The sequence below is a fragment of the Podarcis muralis genome, chromosome 4, assembly GCF_964188315.1.
Source record: "Podarcis muralis chromosome 4, rPodMur119.hap1.1, whole genome shotgun sequence".
Classification (NCBI taxonomy): Eukaryota; Metazoa; Chordata; class Lepidosauria; order Squamata; family Lacertidae; genus Podarcis; species Podarcis muralis.
The window spans coordinates 84,449,984-84,468,656 of record NC_135658.1 but is presented as its reverse complement, the minus strand read 5'-3'; the positions used below and the strand labels follow the sequence as shown (position 1 = coordinate 84,468,656).

Sequence of the window (18,673 nt, the reverse complement as noted above, 5' to 3'; positions counted from 1 at the left end):
GATAGTCTAGAAAAACATGAACTAACTGAGAAGTTGTAGTGTCCTTAAATCAGCAAGGGGGGAAATATGTGAGGGATTGCTTCACAGAGCTTAGCAATCCGTTCATGGAAACTGGTCAAGACCTTGATGTTATTGGCATCTGGGTCATTGCAGACAGAGAAATTCTTGAGAGGACAGCTTCCGCAGAGAGAACTGGTAAAATAAAATAACGTTTAAAAAAATCTGTACAGCCCCTTTGTTGAGGAACAACTTGCTAACAGGAGCTTACACCCAGGAAAATGTCTTCTTTCAGTGCACCAGACAAGAAGAAGTAATAAGAAAACTACCTGAAGACTCTTTTTCAAGGCTTTTCCCTGTGAGTCTGTGGTATGATATTAATATTGAGCAGTTCTTCAAACATGAGTATCATCTATTTCCACCTGTGCTCTCCAGCAACTATGATATATGTGCAGGCAACAAGTCAGAATTGGTACACCTTTTAGAGGTGACATGACCAGAATCTGCATAATTTTTCATGTTTCTGCAATGCCATAGAGCAACACACCAAACATTGTGAAGCCACATAAACTGTTGCTTCCAGCCGTCATCTGCAATGATACTATGAAAAAGTCTGCAGTGGATTAACTTTGGTCTAGATACTTTACCCCATCTACTAAGGGGCAGGCAAAGGACAAAAAGGTACGGACACTAAGAGACAGGTCCTTCCAGATTCGGTTATTTCAAAGAATTGATAGCACGTTGTGAGAAATTTAACAAACAGAGCTACTTGGGACCTTGTCTGTAGGTTGCCTTGCACATTTTCAGGTAGCAACTGTTGTGGATTGCATCCAAGGTAATAAGAATGCATTGGCTTCAGTAATTGGACCAACTTGAACAAACCATGAAGAAGTAGATACTTTCAGTCACCTTATGCTGAATCAGACCATTAACCAGGGCCGAATTTAGGTTTGATGAGGCCCTAAGCTACTGAAGGTAATGGGGCCCTTTATATGTCCAGCTGTCCTTAGTCAACAACAAATTGTTGCTGTTTTTTGTGTTGAATATATGCTATATGGTAACTTATGGACCTAATAGGTATCTAAAGCATGAAGTTTGCACCTGAAGAAGGAGGCCATTTTGAGATTCCTCAGCCTTCTCTCTACATCTCACAACCAGTCCTTTTTAGGATCATATGACTCATTTGTCTCCTTGGTGGATTACTGAAAGAGTTTAATCCTTGTCCTGGCTCTCATCTTTCTGTTCTTTATACCTCCTTGTTAATGGACACCCTCCAATGGACACGCCTGTCAGCTTGTGCCTCTGGGTCAAGGTGGCGGGGGAGAGGAAGTGGTGTGGTCAGGTTGCTTCATGTTAAAGAAAATAACATGTAACAATGCAGTGTTGTTTCTATCAGATTCCTGTGAATAAGACACTGGTAACCTTGAGTCATGAGTGTTAATAGCCTGGGATATTCCAGTGGCCACATCCATTGGATGTATTTCTATAAGAATTGTTAGATGATCTTCCTTAAGTCTTGCAAATGGTTAGGAAATACTTGAAACTGGGCATGCCTCTAGTGAGCTCCTTCCAAGGAAAACCAAACCTAGCGTTTTGCCCCTCCGCTACTTGGAGAAGCCATCAGAGTACAGCAGTATAATTCCAATACATCTTACCTATCTACCTATCCCAGTTGTTCCCAACATTGCATCATAGGTTGGCATCATGAAGAACCCAGGATAAAGGCTACACATGCAGGAGGAAGTGTGGCAAGGTTTATCAGAGGCATGGAGCAGCCTAAGCCCCCTAACACAATGATGTCCCTGTGTTCACCTTTTGCCTTTCCTCCATGAAAGTAAAGGCTTGCTATTCATTCCTACAAGCTTAAATACTGTGGGCAGAACCCAAAGTGCTGACCATCGTATTTAGGTGGGCTCATTGCTCAGTGCAGATGCTTTGCTTGTAGAAGGTCCCTGTCATCTCCAGTTGAAAGGGTCAGATAGCACATGAGATGAAAGACCCCCGTCTGAGACCATAGTGGACAATGCTGAGCTGGGGTAACAAATAGTCTGATCTGGTGCAAGGAAGCTCTCTATGGTCCTCTGCTTCAAGCACAGCCAAGACTTTTGACAAGCCTTTTGTCCTTTCCCCTCTTTGAACTGCAGTCCTCTGAGCCTTCCCGGGAACTGCTTTTGCAGTGTGGGCTGCAGTTTGATAGCCCTGAGCTCGAAAGCACCCTTGGGTGACCTGAACTAGTGGCTGCATTCTTTGAATCCTAGATCCTCCGTAGTCAGTAGTCAGTCCTGTCGAAATCATCGGATTTACGTTCCAACCCACAATGTTAAATACTTGGAAAGAAGTTTGGCAGCCAGCACTGTGGGTGTGTAGCCAGAAACAAAAATCACATTGTGTTCTTCTTCAGCCAGTTTCTTATCCTGGGGTCTTTTGTGTCCTCGGTTGTTACTGGGCCCCATCCTTTGCACTTTAAATTAATGACAGTGAGTGCCTAAAATGCCTTTACTCCCTAGAGGGGCTGGATTACTTTTTAACACTTTTCATGGGCAAATTAGGCATGTCTTCGGTGCAATGGGCTTGTCTCCATCTCCTTCACTCTCTGTCACTGAGAACGATCTAGAAGAAGAGAAGGTTGGCTTTGTAGATCTGTTTTTAAGGAAGAAAAAAGGAAAGGGGGCTAGCACAGATGCAGTGTCAGAAGGTCTGATGATGGAATTCTGCCTATAGGTTTGTGGTTTTTTTAAAAAAAAAGAGGAGAGAAGATCCAGGGAACTGGGACCTGCTGGGAACAGAACAACTTTTGGTTCTTAACATTTAGAGCAAGTTTCAATTGGTTTTTATTGTGTTCCACTGTCACCCAAATGGATGTGGATAGTAGCAATCATAGCCACATAAGTTGATGGCACCTGTGAAAGACAGATAAGAGACTCCCACTGTGTGCATAATAGGGGCATATGTACTTTGTAAGTTGACACACAAAAATAGCTGTGGTGAGCAAGTTGGCCTTTAGAGCTGTTTAGTTTTCGTTTTAAAAAAATAACACCTTACACACACAAGTGTTTGTTTATTCTTTTTATTGCAAATGACCCTTGGGACTGAAGGGGGGTGGTTTTAAAAAATTGCTAATTGCTAATTTACTTGTTTTAATCAAGCCGTGTCTACTTTTATTATTGTAGATTGTATTGATCCTTGGCCACCATCTGCGTTTGTGCTTACTTTGTGTCTTGGTTTTGGTTGTAATTCCCTGGAACAATTATAGTTTAAAAGGGTTGAAAACAGTTATAAGTCTGATGGATTCAGTTCTAATTTTGCTACTGACTGACTATCTAAGGAACTAAATCATCAACTTGGAGGGCCTTAGGGAGCATTCCTGTACCAAGAGCTTCTGGGTTTATGGGGAATTGAGCTTCGACAGCTACAGTCATTCTTGGACCAGGAGAGCCTGGCCAAAGTAGTTCATGCGCTGATTACATCAAGGGTGGATTACTGCAGTGTGGATTACTGCTTCCCTTGCGCTTCATCCAGAAGCTGCAGTTAGTGCAGAATGCTGCAGTGCAATTGCTGACGGGAATAAGGTCTTGTAAGCATATAACACCTGTGCTTAGAAGTTGGCACTAGTTGCCAATCTGCCACTGAGCCAAGTTTATTTTATGGAATAAAATTAACGAGCAAGGCTAGGATTCAACAGCCCTCTGGCTGAACGTGGAGATTCCTGGTCCAGCCCAGGCTACACTGGCTTAATTCCCTCATCCTCAGTTCATCTGGAGATAACAATGACATATCTCCCCCATCCAGGTGCAGCCAGTACCCACTTGAGAGAGCAGAATCTGATGGATCTTAAGCTGCTGTAAACCCCCCAAAAGGGTTGTGGTGGGACCAGAGGGACTTGGGCTGAATCTTAAGCCTGCTTAGCACAGTCTTGTGACTTGGCTGGATGGTTACGTGGGAGCCGGTTGAAGCTAAATCCTTCGAAGACAGAGGTCCTGTGGCTGGGACGGGACGATATGGGATTGGGGGGGCAACTCCCATCTCTTGCGGGGGCGCAATTAGTGCCAGCACCGTCCGTTAAGAGTTTGGGTGTAATCTTCGACACCTCCCTTTCCATGGAGGCGCAGATTGCAGCTATAACAAAGGCGGCATTTTTCCATCTCCGCCGAGCTAAGCAGTTGGCTCCTTACCTCTCTCGCCCTGACCTAGCCACTGTGATCCACGTGATGGTCACCTCCAGACTGGATTATTGTAACTCGCTCTACGTGGGGCTACCCTTGAGACTCACTCAGAAACTCCAGCGGGTGCAGAAGGCTGCAGCGAGACTCCTTACGGGGTCTTTGCTGCGGGATCACATTCACCCAGTGCTATACCAGCTGCACTGGCTCTCGGTGGAGTACAGGATCAGGTTTAAGGTGCTGGTTTTAACCTTTAAAGCCCTATACGTCCTAGGACCCTCGTACCTACAGGACCGCCTCTCCTGGTATGTCCCACAGAGAAACTTACGGTCTTCAAATAAAAACTTCTTGAAGGTCCCAGGCCACAGAGAGGTTAGGCTGGCCTCAACTAGAGCCAGGGCTTTTTCGGCTGTGGCTCCGATCTGGTGGAAAGCTCTGTCACAAGAGACTAGGGCCCTGCGGGACTTGACATCTTTCCGCAGGGCCTGCAAGACAGAGCTGTTCCACCAGGCCTTTGGCCAGGGCACAGCCTGACCCCCTCCCTTGGCAATCTTCGTGGAGCTCTGGCCCAATGGTTGCCAGTGGCTTGATTTGAATTAATTTTATAATGAATGATTTTAGAGTGTTGTGTTGTGTTGTACTTTTGTACTGTTTTATTGTTGTTAGCCGCCCTGAGCCCGGCTTCGGCTTTGGAGGGCGGGATATAAATTATTATTATTATTATTATTATTATTATTATTATTATTATTATTATTAGCAACCAGGAGTAAGTTAAGCCAGAGGGGGAAAAGGCTGGTGTAACTTAAACACTATTTTAAAGTCTTGTTTTCCTTCTGTCAGGCTCAGACCAGTTCAGCCAGTAATACTGAATGGACTTTGGATTTGGTGTTACTTTATGCTAAATTAATTTACACCAGGCTTGCTTTATGCCCCCATCTTGTGTATGGGGTTGCTCCCTTCGTTTAATCAGCTATCAATGTACAACGTGCAAGTCATTACTCTCTCACCCTCAGTTTTGAGCTGCTAAATGGGAATATAATAAGCCCACAATTTACGTGCATTTTACTTGTGCACATTCAGCTTTACACGTTTGTCCAAAAAAAGAATAAGTTTTAATTAAAAGGGGCTGGGAAGGGGGTGGGCATTGGGGGGGGGAAGATACTTTGGCAATCCCACCCACCATTGCACCCAATGTCTTTTTGACCTTACACAATTTTGGCATTAGGTACAATCCCCAGAACGCAACCCCCTCGTAAGTTACTGTAATACTACTAACCTTCCTCACAGGGTTGTTGTAAGAATTACTGAGATGAGCATTATGCTGTTTGAGCCAGGATTGTGTTTTCAGGACTTTGCTGTGCACTCTTGAGACTAGGTTCTTTTTTCAAACAAATAACTGGAACTATGCATTCTTAATTCTGCACTGTTTTGCCACCTTGGTATTATGTGTGGTGCAGTTATTTCAGAGCAGGTACCACCTCAGTATTCTTATAAAATGATCCAGAATATCCATCTTCATAACATGCTATTGGGGCTCAATTCTGGAGCCTAATATGGTAGTTATCTTGCTTATTATGCCTGTAATTATTATTAAAAGGTTTCTGTAAAGAGTGAATTGCGAAGTATGTAGTAAACTCATGGGATATCGTATCATTCTTTTTCAGTTAATATGACTTGAGTATGATTTTCCATTTCTATAATTAAAAGCCCTGAAAAATTAATTACAATGAGAGACTGACTCTTGGGATAGATAGAAAGAAAGGGGAAGGATCCTTTTGATTGAGAATTGCTAATTGAGAATTTAGCAGCCTCGGGGATTTGATAAGCCATTGTTATATTGTACTTGAGAGTCATGCAATAGATAAAATAATATTTTATTAAATATGTGAGGATATTGCTTCATACTTGTTTCACTTCTTGGATACGTGGGGGTGTTGTTAAATGAATTAAAGTCATTTCAATACATTTCCCCCCTCAAAAATATATTTTCCATTTATTCAGTTGTGAAGTATGGTAATGCATTGCTATTACGGTTATCAGAACATGCTTTGCTTGGATCACACCAGGGCCAGTTTAGCTCAATATTCCAATAGCTTCCAGCCAGTTTCCCCATAGTTTTCCAATAGCATCCAGCCAGATGCCCTTGGAAATCCACAGTCAGGCTACAGAGATGATAGCCATCTCAAACTTATTCCAACCATCTGGTTATCAGAGGCATGTTAAATTGGAATAAAGAGGTTGCACTTAGCCAACCGGGCTTGTAGTCATTGATAGATCTAACCTACATGGATTTAACCAATGCAAATTACTTCAAAATGCAGGTGGTAAATGAAAATACAGAATGACTTTTGTTTATGACTATCAGCCTGTCTGTGACTTGTATTATTGTGTACTCTACATATGCAGTGGAAGCCATAGTTTAACATCACCAGCATGTTCACAAACCTTTCTGTCAGTTAACTTATTTTTTATGTCAAATTTATAACATTTTGGTGGATAGCTCCATGTCACAAAATCGGCCATGTCCATTCATATTAGATATAACTTATGTGGCAAGAATTAAACTGATGCGAGCAAGGACTGCACGGCATTTGAATAGACTGGGCTATGTAGAGTAGAAACAGAATTGCAGCTTTTGGGAGTATCGAAACAACAGTACCATATATTCTGGATCCTCAGTTATATCAGATTCATGTCCCTTATTAGGTATTTTATTTGAAAATAGCATGGTCATACAAATGCATGTTTTCTTCATTTCTTCTAGTTTAATCAGATAGAAGCTAATGAAATGGTGAAATTGTTAAAAATGGGTGAGAGAGATTGTGGCACTTATCAGCTAACAATATCTATGTATATCTAGTCAAGTTGAATTAAATAGGACTTTCTCCTAAGTAAGTGGGTATAGGATTGGTGCCTAAATGGTATTTTTGTTGGGTTATACCAGGGGTTGCAAACCTGACATTTGTGGGCACCGTGGTGCCCGTTAAGGATTTAATTGATGCCCCAGGGAAGTTCCCCGGTTTTGAGTTTGTTTGTTTTTTAAAGAAAAAACCGTTTTCTTGTGGGGCAAAATGTGCAGCTACCTTCTAAGCGATTTCTGTGAAATTAGGGTGAGTGTGATATGCCTTTTTCCATGGTACTGAGAAGCGCACTATTGTTTGATGTCCACAGTCAGGACATTGCTTACTTCCTGTGATAAGCATAATGTTGTCTCTTTATGCCATCCTCTCCCATGGCAGCCATTTTGTGACTGGCAGCCCCAACACTTCCCCAAAAATTGAAATGTGTCCCTGGTCCAGAAAGGTTGGTGACTCCTGAGTTATAAGAATCATATCAATCTAAATCAAAGTATTTTTACCTGGAAGTAATTATAATTGATATCAACTTACTTTCCTAGAGGGCTAAAGAGAACTGCCTTACTTAAATTCCATTGAAACCCAGGACTCTTACCAAGTCTTAGTTTTCCTTTTTTTAATTTCTCAACAAATTACTTGCCTCAGTCTCCTGTGTGAGAGTGCTTAGCTTTCTTTGAGAACAATTCAATAAAAGCAACTTTGATGAAATTGCACTGCTTCCAGATTGTGTCCTTCTCTGCTTTAAATGAAAAGATGTTTGGAAGAGCCCTTGATATTTGCAGACCGCAATGTCAGTATCATGGAGATTATTTACTTGATGAGTTAAAGGAAAGGGGTTAGACCTAGTGGGAGGGGAGTGGTCTTGGTTAACTATTTAACCTATGGTAGTACTTCATCATTTTATGGATGAGATCAATTATTCCAGGCCTTTGTCAGCTCTCTTTCGGTTTGTAGTTAGTCCTATCATTCCTTGAAAGGATTCCACCACCCTTTTATCTATATACATCATTTTAAAATTGATTATATTGTGACATCAAGCGGGAGAAAATAATTGAAGACTACAGTCATAAGCAGACTTAGGTTCCATTTGAAATCAGGAAACTTAGCATCCAAGTAAATGTATGGAGGATGTTGTTAAAGTGTCACAAAAAATAAACAAAGACTTTAGATTAAAACATTTGATTGGTGTTATTGTTTCAGCCCGGGCTCTCTGCTCCCTTGTTGTGCATCCTTTAAAACAACAGCAAAGTAACCAGTGATGTTTCATGCACTGTTTATATGCCTATATCTCCAGCAAGAAGAAACCTACCTATTTTAGCAGTTTATTTGCAGAGGGTCACTTGGAAGCCTCCCTTTTTCTCTCTTGCTACCGGTTTGGTTTTCCAGCAGGCAACTGCTCTGTGGTGTCACCGATCCCAATCTGTTCCTTTGAGATCCAGGGTTTGTCATTGCTGGGGTTAATTTTAAAAAATAGCATTACTAACCCCTTTCCCCCCGTGTTTTTCTGTTGCTTGCACTGGACTGTGTACTTTCTCAGGCTTTCGTAATAGCTATTTTAATCAACTGGAGACACTGTCCTTAGTGCTGATTTCACTTACAGTCTGCTTGAACCTGTTTGTGCCCATCTGTTTTAGCAGAGTCAATCTCTTATTTGCAGCAGAATATGAGGCTCATTATGGAGGCCATATTATGAACTGAATTGTGTTTCTAAGGTTGTGTTTTTAAAAGCTCAAGTTCCCCAAACCCTCAGAACCCAGCATCTTATCTTTCACTGAAACTATCTGATTGGCATTTTTAGATGGAAAAGGAGGCTGTGACATTGTTTTGAAAAAACAAAACTTCCAAGCAGTTGTTTGTTATAAGGGGGGAAAGCAGGGAAACCATGTATATAAGGTGTGTGTTTGATATGTTGGTTGGCATGGTTTTGGTTTCTGTATCAACTTAATTAGAGAATGTTGCTAAATCCACACCATTTGGAGTTGCTAGATCAACTGCTGTGAAACATCTGGATATCAAACATGTTGCTTCCTTAATTGGCCACCAATTCCTTGAAATTAACTTTAGACTCGTGACGCTAAACTTTCTAGTAAATCTCTTTAAGATCAGCTCTTTACAGGCAGCTATCAAATGCTATGCCAGGCTCCTCTGCAATAGTGAAGGAAATATGTATTTTGAACATTGGATAAGCTGAACAAAAGCATTAAAGATGATTCTATTTTTTTATATTACATAGTATTAAACAATTACATTTGGAGCTGGGGCCTTCTGTAATAAGTCTGTTTGTTTCTCTTCCTCTTGATATTTTTATTTCCCTTTTCAGATGGGCTTCTGTAGGTTCTTGCCACTTCAAAGGTCAGAAAGTCCCTCCTCTTTCCTCTTCCTTCACAATGCACACTAGGAGAGAGGCGTTTTCCTTTTCTGCATATTCCTCCTCTTGATCTGTGCGATATTGTGGTTGACCAGATTTAAAACACTACAGTATTTAGGATCCCTGCAGTGCCATTTTACGTATTTGGACCCGGAAAGTGCCCCTGGCAATAACTACCTGAATTTCTTTTAATTACATAATATAGCTGCATTTACTTCGGATTCTTTTTGACTGACGCTGTAAGGCAATTGTAACCATGGATGATGGGATTAAGTGCCTCTTGAAGTGACTTTAGCTTCTTGTGCGAACAAAGGGATAGAAGGGAACACTTAGCCCCTTTTTGAGTAAGCAGCTTTCTCCCCCCTCCGCCACCAGCATATAAAAGAAATACAATTAACAAACATTATCCCCAGAGGTAAATTGAAATGTACATGCAGACAAGAGCTGCTCTTGACTGCAATTAGACATATATGATCTGAGGTATTTTAGCCATTCATTGTTGCTAATTCTGTGAGAAACAAGCCATTGGAACAAAACGATTAAAATGTTAGGCCAATAACTGGGATTATTAGTCTGCAAAAATCAGCCTTTTCTGCAGCTTTGAATAGTCTGATTCTCTAGTTGGCTCACTTGCGTGTGTGCCCAAGACTTGTTGGTGTTTGTTACAAACCATTTAAATGTTCTTCTTTTTCATATGAGAGAGTTGCGTAAATGGGGGCATTTTATAATTTCATGTCATTGCCAATGCCTGGGGAATCTCTGAAAGTGGCAGGGGCAGTCAGAGGGAACCTGGAACAAGATGCACCATCTTCCCTTGGCTATGACTTAACTGCAGAATGAAAATGCGTTACTCAAAACCAGCAAGTAGGTGCTTAATTTGAGCACTTCCCACAGGTTGCAGAACCCAGCTCTTCTAAGCAAAAAATCTCAGCTACTGAAGTGCAGAATTTTGAAGTTGCCAAAGCAGCAAAGCCCTGGTTATAGAGATGGAGAGTCGGGGGGAGAACAAGTCAGTGTCCTAGGGACCGGGTATAAACCCATCATCCTGAGAAACTTCAGGAGAAGAGACTTGGGTGGGGATATAGGTAAAACAAAACTATTCCCCTTAATTTGCCCAGGGGAAATCTGTGGCCCTGTAATGCTTTCTGTCTTCAATGGAGGAGATCACAAGATTGCAAATTGCTGTGATGGTGACTCTAGGTCATGGTTGGCATTCGTTTGTTTGTTTGCAAAAATGTTTATATGCTGCTGTATCATAAAAGAAACCTAGCAGTTTACAACAATATAAAGATAAAACCAAACAATAAAATCATAATCAGTTAAAACCAAGTTAAAAGTAAAAATAATTAAAAGCAAACATCAGTTGACCATTGTTGGGGATGTATTCTTAACTGCCTGCAGAGGCATGGCAGAAAGGTTTTCAGCAGACGCCTGCTGAATTTCTATTGGCAGGGTGTTCCACAGGACTGGGCTGATGACACTAAAGGCTCATTCCCCATCGTTGTCAAACAAACCTCACCAACTCAGGCAACGTCCAAAGGTGCTCCTGCAGAGGATCTCCGTGACTGAGCCGAATGATAAGAGTTCAGGCGGTCCTTGAGATATCCTGGACCCATGTTGCTCTGGGCTTTGTAAATGGGCAGATGGGCAGCCGTGGCATCACATATCCTTGGCCAGTGTTAGCTGTCACATTTACAGGTCAATCCTATGCATGCCTACTGGAAGTCAGCTCCATCATAATTCAGTGATGCTTACTTGCAGGCAGATGTGTGTGCAGTCTCAATTAGTCATCAGCTTGAACTCAAAGAACAATGCCTTATACTGAGTCAGAGCATTGGTCCTGCCAGCTCAGTGTTGCCTACACTGAGCTAGCAGCAGTTCTTCAGCACTGGCTTTAACTGGAGGTGTCAAGAGTTGAACCAGGGACCTTGTGTATGCAAGGCAGGTATGACACAGTGACATCAACTTCATGAGAGCTACTCCAATTTTTTTTACACTAGCCATCAAAGTTGGTGGTCATCACTGCATTCTCTGTAGGCGACTTCCATAACTTAACTATGTGCTGTTTGAAGAAGTGCTGTATGCTTAGCGTGATACAATTCTGCTTAGCGTGATACGATTCTGAATCCAGGACTTTGTTTTGATTACCAGAACTGAACTGAGTGTCCTTCCACACACACAAATTATTCATTGTCATCCCCGCCTCCAACCCCGCTTTCTTGATTTCAACAAATTGATATGAAGTGCGTATATTTTGTTGTTCCCATGGTTAATCAACTGGGAGTCAGAAATGTTTGCTGATCTACATCACATCACCTGGGATTTACCTTTTGGCTACCCATACACTTGGAGTTAGGGACACGGGTGGCGCTGTGGGTTAAACCATAGAGCCTAGGACTTGCCGATCAGAGGGTCGGCGGTTCGAATCCCCGCGACGGGGTGAGCTCCCGTTGTTTGGTCCCAGCTCCTACCCACCTAACAGTTTGAAAGCACGCCAGTGCAAATAAATAGGTACTGCTCTGGCAGGAAGGTAAACGGTGTTTCCGTGCACTGCTCTGGTTCGCCAGAAGCGGCTTAGTCATGCTGGCCACATGACCCGCTCCCTCGGCCAATAAAGCAAGATGAGCGCCGCAACCCCAGAGTCGGTCACGACTGGACCTAATGGACAGGGGCCCCTTTACCTTTACTTACCCTTGGAGTTAAGGCAGCATGCAGATGTTAACAAAGTAAGCCGTTCTTGTCAGTAATTAAAGTGGCAGTGGAACTTCTTGAAAGCGTTTAAGAAGTACAGCCTGAGATTAATAGAGATCTCATTTTTTTTTTACAGGAGGAGTCCTTTTCTGCCTTTTCCTGCTCCTAAGCTTGGTTATTGCCTGACACCGTCTCGTAGCTACATACCCCGAAGGGCTGTACTCTACGTGCCAGCTGACGACGAGAGGAAGATACGGAAAATCTCATCTGTCGATGTGGATTGTGCTGTGCTGGATTGTGAAGATGGTGTTGCTATAAATAGGAAGGTAAGCAATACATTCTCCATCATGTTACATGGGATTATTCTATCACACAATATAGCTGTGCATAGAAATCAAGCCATTTCACACAAATTTATGTCCTGGTGCTGTCAGCTCTCTTTCCAATTGCAAGCAGTACTTGGAAGGCTGTTGTACAGGAGCGTATCAGTGCAGATCTCGCAGATCAGTTGCACATTGGCATGTGCTCATATCGCTGCTGATCTTCAGAAATGCTTAAATGCAGGCAAAGGCTCATTATGACCCCCTCTCTTGTGTTTTTTTGTGATCTTGACCCTGGTTCAGACTATCAGAGAATGCCCACATGAGGAGTGACAGCAAAGTCAAGCCTGGGGTTTGTCTAAGACACATGCACCAACTGGGATAGCAGCAAATTGTTGTCGGCGTTTTTAAATAGCCATCATACTGCTAAGATGCTAATTTTGAATCGGTGGTTTCTTTTGCTGCAGGAATATAAACCCAGATATGTGGAGCAGTGGATTTTTAGTATGCTTATTTCTCTCCCAACTCTCTCTTTTCCCGAGTGAAAATAGTCTTTTCTCCTGTTGCAGAGTGTGTCCATTTCCGTATGTCATCCTTTCTTTCTTCTTCCAGAGTGGATTGAATAGAGGCTTCATTGTTCGTTCCTTTAGGGATCAAACTGTTGCTCTTATTAGAATGCTTTCTAGGGCAGCATCGTCTTCTATTGTTAACACTTCAATCCTTTAAAGCAGCAGAAAGGATTCTTTACAGCTCCTAGATAAGGTCAACATGGCAATATTTCTGCCCGAGTCCTTACTTTGGTGCTAAATGAATTGCTGGTTGCTTCTCATTGGGCCTAGGGAGTAAAAACTCAGCACTGTGGCATTATGGTCCTGAGATGGATGAGCCCAGCGAGCTCCAAGTACAGAGTTATCACATTTAATAAAGCAAATTACCTTTTAAATAGTTATTGTCTCTGGGAGTGTATCTCCCCATAGGAACTGACCCAGACCCTGCAATCACCATCTGAGGCCCTTCTTTGTGTGCTTCCAGAGGGTGACAACATCAGAACAGGCCTTTTCTGAGGTGACTCGCCATTTGTGGAACGCTCTCCCCAGGGAGGCCCGCCTGGCGTTTTCATCACATATCTTTAGGCGCCAGGCGAAAACATTTCTCTATGACCAGGCCTTTGGTTGATAAACATTCTGTGACCTTTTAAATTTGTTTGTGGGAGGGGGCTTATTGGTTTGTTTCTGTTTTATGATGCATTTTGTGTCCTCCTTTTGAATTTTTATGTTTGACCCACACTGTGATCTTCAGATGAAGGGCTGTATACAAATTTAATGAATAATAATACGTGCAATCAGGTGTGTGGTCTACAGTGGTACCTTGGGTTACAGACGCTTCAGGTTACAGACTCCGCTAACCCAGAAATAGTACCTCAGGTTAAGAACTTTGCTTCAGGATGAGAACAGAAATTGTGCGGCGGCAGTGGGAGCCCCCATTAGCTAAAGTGGTACCTCAGGTTAAGAACAGTTTCAGGTTAACAATGGACCTCCAGAACGAATTAAGTTCTTAACCCGAGTTAACAATGTATAGGGAAGGACAGATGGCAGCCCACTAATCAAGGACAAGTTTTTTAGAACCACACCTGTCAACCTGTTAGGAAACCCAACCAACCAGCAGAATTTGGCCGACGCTTGGGGCTTGCTTGCTACTTCCAGATAATGGGTGGCATTCAGCTAAGTGTGCTTGCTGTCTTTCTCTTGCAAGTTATTATTATTCTTTTAATACAAGACAATAAATAACAAACATTGCAAAACCAAAGTAATATCCCTCCTTCCCCTTGGCTCCCAAATAAAAAATGCAAGAACGTTTTGTCAAAGGCAAATAAATGAGTACCAAATCTCAATAAAATCATTATGTTCTTGTTGTCCGTTTAAACTCCCATCAACCGTAGCTGGCAGGACCGGTGGTCAAGGATGATGGGAATTGTAGTCCCAAAACAGTCCCAAACAAGACCCAAGTTTGGGAAACCCTGATTTAAAGTCTCTACTTGTTTGTAGGTTTTATTCATAGTAGTCCCATTGAAATTAATACACATGAGGAAGTTCGGACCATTCATTTCAAAAGGCCTACTCTGAGTAAAATCTAGCTGACTATTACCCTCTGTTCCAGAAATGAAAAACTGGCTCTGTTCTTCCAGTGCATGATACTGACAATCAGGTAAACCACTAGCGCCGGGGAAGCCAATATGGTGCCTTCTAGATGTTGCTGAACAACCACTTCCATCAGCCCCAGCCAGCAGGGCCAATAGTCCTGGATGATGGGAATTGTTGTCCAGCAACATCTGCAAGGGACCATGTTGACTACCCCTGCCCTACTAGAGCCAGTCGGGGGCTGTAAGTAGAGCCACACCAAGGAAAGAGAACCTGATGTCCTCCAGAGACTGCAGCTACTATTATCCCAGACCATTGGCCTTGTTGGGTAAGGCTGAATGAAGTTAGAATGCAGCAGCATCTGGAGGTCCAAAGGCTCCCCATCTCTGCCTTACACCACCCGCTATCTTAATGTGGAGCCCTCCAATGTCTCATTTCTTATCCCTGGCTCATGAAGGGGAATGTGTATAGCAGGCATGAGATAAAATCATAAACTGGGTCAGTTGTGATATATGTAAGAGAAAATGCAGGCAAGCTCATTCCGAGCTTTATCAGCATCAATAGGAAAAAGCTGCGGTGGGCTTTGTAAATCTCTGGCTACCTCAATTAAAGCCAACCGTTTTCCTGTATTATGTGATGATAATCTGTTTATAACAAAGCCAAATGGTTGGGATTTGTCAATGCATCAGGTATTTCTCTGGGCCCATAGTGAGAATTTCAACGAGCACTTCACAACGAGAGTCGCTGATAACTGGAGGGGTTTTCTTTTTTCAACAAGATCTTTGTTTTATTTATTATAAATTAGTGCAGCAGCTAATTGTACCTTTCTACGGGGAGAAAGCTAGCTGAGCAGAAGATAGAGAATGATTAAACCTACACAGACACATGGTGCGGTAACATCGCTCCGAACGATATAGAAAATTGGAATGGGAGCAGGACTTCCCCAGGTCTCTTGCTATTATTAAAAGCAGCTTGGGGAAATTTCTTCAATCCGATTTGGGGAATCGAAGTCTCAGCAACGTGAACTCTATCGGCAAACACTGCAACGCTTTTTTTGATCCATGAAGAGTTCTGTTGAATATATGTTTTCACATAGGTTGTAAAGTGTTTTCATGACCTTATTAATCCTTGTATGGCCTTAGAAAGACCGCCATTCCTGATTGGTAATGCTGACAATAAATGTTTGGTGGGTTTTTTGTTCCCATTGTTTTACTCAGCATCTTCCTCTTGAAAGAATTTGGGGAGTTTCTTAGGAGATCAGAGTATCAGAATTTTTTTTAACGAGTTAAATTGGGGAAGGGGAGGCTTGATTATTTAAAAAAAACAAAAAACTTTGTTTCTGTTGCATATTTTTTTTAGTTGGCACTTCCCTGGAGTTTCAGAAATATCCAAATTGACTTTCACTGAGACACAATGGACATAATTTCAAGAATGCAGTGGCAGGGGGAAAGGGCTTGGTACAAATTTACAGAAAATTTTGTATGGCTATACAAATAAAACGGAAAGCATTCTTATATTATCGTGTGTTAGAGCAATGCTTAGACCTTTCCTTTGAAACATAGACTAGGTAGCTCATGACCCTACACAATAAATGGGGGCCCACCAATTATGCCTGACAACTTTGCACACATGCTTCTCATACAAATGGTCCTGCGTTCAGTTCCTGGCATTTCCAGATAGACCAAGGAAAGACGCCTAGCTGAACATCTGGAGAACTGCTGCCAAACAGTGCAGACAATGGACCAGTGGTTGAAGGGAAGTGAAACAATTTTAAAAATAAAAAGTAATGTAAAGCAGCACAATTAAAAATGTCTAGATTGCATCCATAAGAAATATGTATTAGTAACAGATTTATTTTTTTAATCTCCATGATTTAAAATAACATCCACAGTTAAATATAACCATATTTTCATCATGCATTCTTTATATACTGTATGCTTACTACTGTTCCTACTAGGGTTAGATTAATCTGTCTATTTCTGGCTTTTGCATTTTTTGCACATATCGTTCCAGTGCTTTCTGAGTCTGCATTAAGCTACTTGAAAAAAATAAGGCAAAGTCTCCATTTATATTGAGATATACATTTCCACTCAAAGTTTATATTTAAAATAAATTGTTTTGATGTGGTAAATCTGCCAAAAATGCATTGCAGCAGAAGTACAAAATCAGTTGGATACCTAAGTTCCAATCTGTACATTGGTCCAAGAGGATGTTTTATGCAGGGATGGGGGGGGATGCACTTATCAAGCATCTCTAGATACCGTTAAAACAAGCACTATCATTTTTAGCCCATCTTACTCTCTGCATATGAGGATGGCAAAGCTCATGCATGCCTTCCATCAGTCCTAGTTGTTGTTGTCAATGTTGCTGTTTGTGCTATATCTCGGAAATATATGAAGGCTGCCAACTATTTCTTTTGTCTCCAAATGCTATTTGGGGAAATTACTCAACTGTCTTCCTGTTTATTGCAAACAGAGTGGCCAGCCTAGCCATGGAATCTGAATAGTACTTTTCACCCTTTGTGAAAGGATAAGCAGAACCCTACTGTTTTCTGTGTTTGCACCTAAAAAGAGGGTAGACTGCATGAAGATCTATTTTTTGACTTCTGGAAGGCTGGATATACTTTGTGATAATGCAGTCACGTAATTAATTACTCAAGATCCCCACTGTATTACATTGCTTTTAATACTAATTTATATTAACACTGTTTTTGCGTTGCCACAAAACACCCTTCAATAAAACAGTTAATTGTAATGATTTCTGCCGCAACAAAACTCTTGCCTTTGAACTAGAACTTGAGTTTAGGATATCCCTTAAAAATTGTGTTCTGTTAGTTCCCTAGATAGATCTTTGAAGTGACATGTTGGGTTCAGCAGGGGTGCTAGCCAACCCAGATCTGCCTGCCTGCTGTTTCTTAGCGTTATATCATTGGCCTTTCCGCTATGGCACAAACAGGAAGAATACTGTAGGCATGTAGTGTTGGTCTTGGTCTTCAGAGCTCTGGGAGTTGGAGGCTGTGGCCTGTCCAAAGTTTCCCAGTGATTTTGACAACTGAACTAACATTGCGATCTTCTATAACTTCCCTTTCTCGGTTGTAGCTTTCCATCTGCAGTGTGGAAGCAGGAAATAACGAGGATTCTCCTCCAGCTATTTTAACTGGGAATAGTCTAAGGGCCATTAGTTTGGAATAAAGAGGCAGGGGTATGCTGCCGATCAGCTTTGTCTGGACTCGAGAATCCGTTGCAGAGATTGAGGATCCAGGCCAAAGTCAGCAGCTTTATAAGAACAGGCAAAACCCTATTGGTTCCAAATGTTACTTGGCACTGCTTCCAGAGCTGGTTTTGGCATTCCTCTGTGCCATCTATGGCGGATGTGCTGAAATACAGCAATGTAGAGACGCCATCTTCTAGCAACCCGCCATAGTTTCTTGTGGTGCTGAGAATGAGCTGCCGATTCCTGATTTGCAATCCCTGGTCCTTTATGCTTTAACCTGTGTAGTTCCTTTGAACGGTTGAGTCAGTTTGAATTATTTTGTAACACATAATCTAAGGTCCAATGAAGGTATGTGTGAGTCACTGTCACTACTTCTATTATTATTTGTGGTTCCTGTAGCACTTTCTAATATACAGAAGTGCTCTACAGTTCTGATTTATTTTTTGCTTTCATCAAGCTAGTCCTCTAACAACGATTATTTTTTGGAAGCCACCATGAAGTAAAGGGAGACCGGGAGCTTCAGATCAGAGAAAGCAGCACTTACTCACATAAAAATAGTATTGTCATGTGCCTTAGCTAGAAAACTGTGTATACTTACAAGTATTTTCCAAGCATAATTTTGAATGACCATTTTGAGGATCAAATGCATACCCCCAACATTTCTCCAATGAAAGTGGGGACATCCTATTCCATAATAATTATATATATTTTTAAATTTATGTCCCAACCATCTGACTGGGTTGCCCCAGCCAGTCTGGGCGGCTTCCAATAAAAGCATAATAAAATATTAAACATTTTTAAAAACACTTCCCTATACAGGGCTGCCGTCAGATGTCTTCTAAAGGTTAAATAGTTACTCTTTGGCTCGGGGATCTCATGACTCCATAATGCCAACATTTCTCTGGTTAGAATAGGGAGGTAAAGTGGGAAT

At 41.8% G+C, this 18,673-nt stretch overlaps 1 protein-coding gene across 5 annotated transcripts in view; it reads left to right on the top strand.

The window, feature by feature from the left end:
- Window positions 1-18,673, top strand: part of CLYBL (citramalyl-CoA lyase) — a 190,660-nt gene that overhangs the window by 100,033 nt on the left and 71,954 nt on the right. For 4 of the 5 annotated variants that reach the window (XM_077927689.1, XM_028728228.2, XM_077927687.1 and 1 more), the window contains exon 2: window positions 12,208-12,397. In XM_077927689.1, coding sequence (XP_077783815.1) covers window positions 12,208-12,397 — 190 coding nt within the window. The remainder of the gene's footprint in view (window positions 1-12,207; window positions 12,398-18,673) is intronic. The other variant, XM_028728230.2, reaches the window with a different exon arrangement.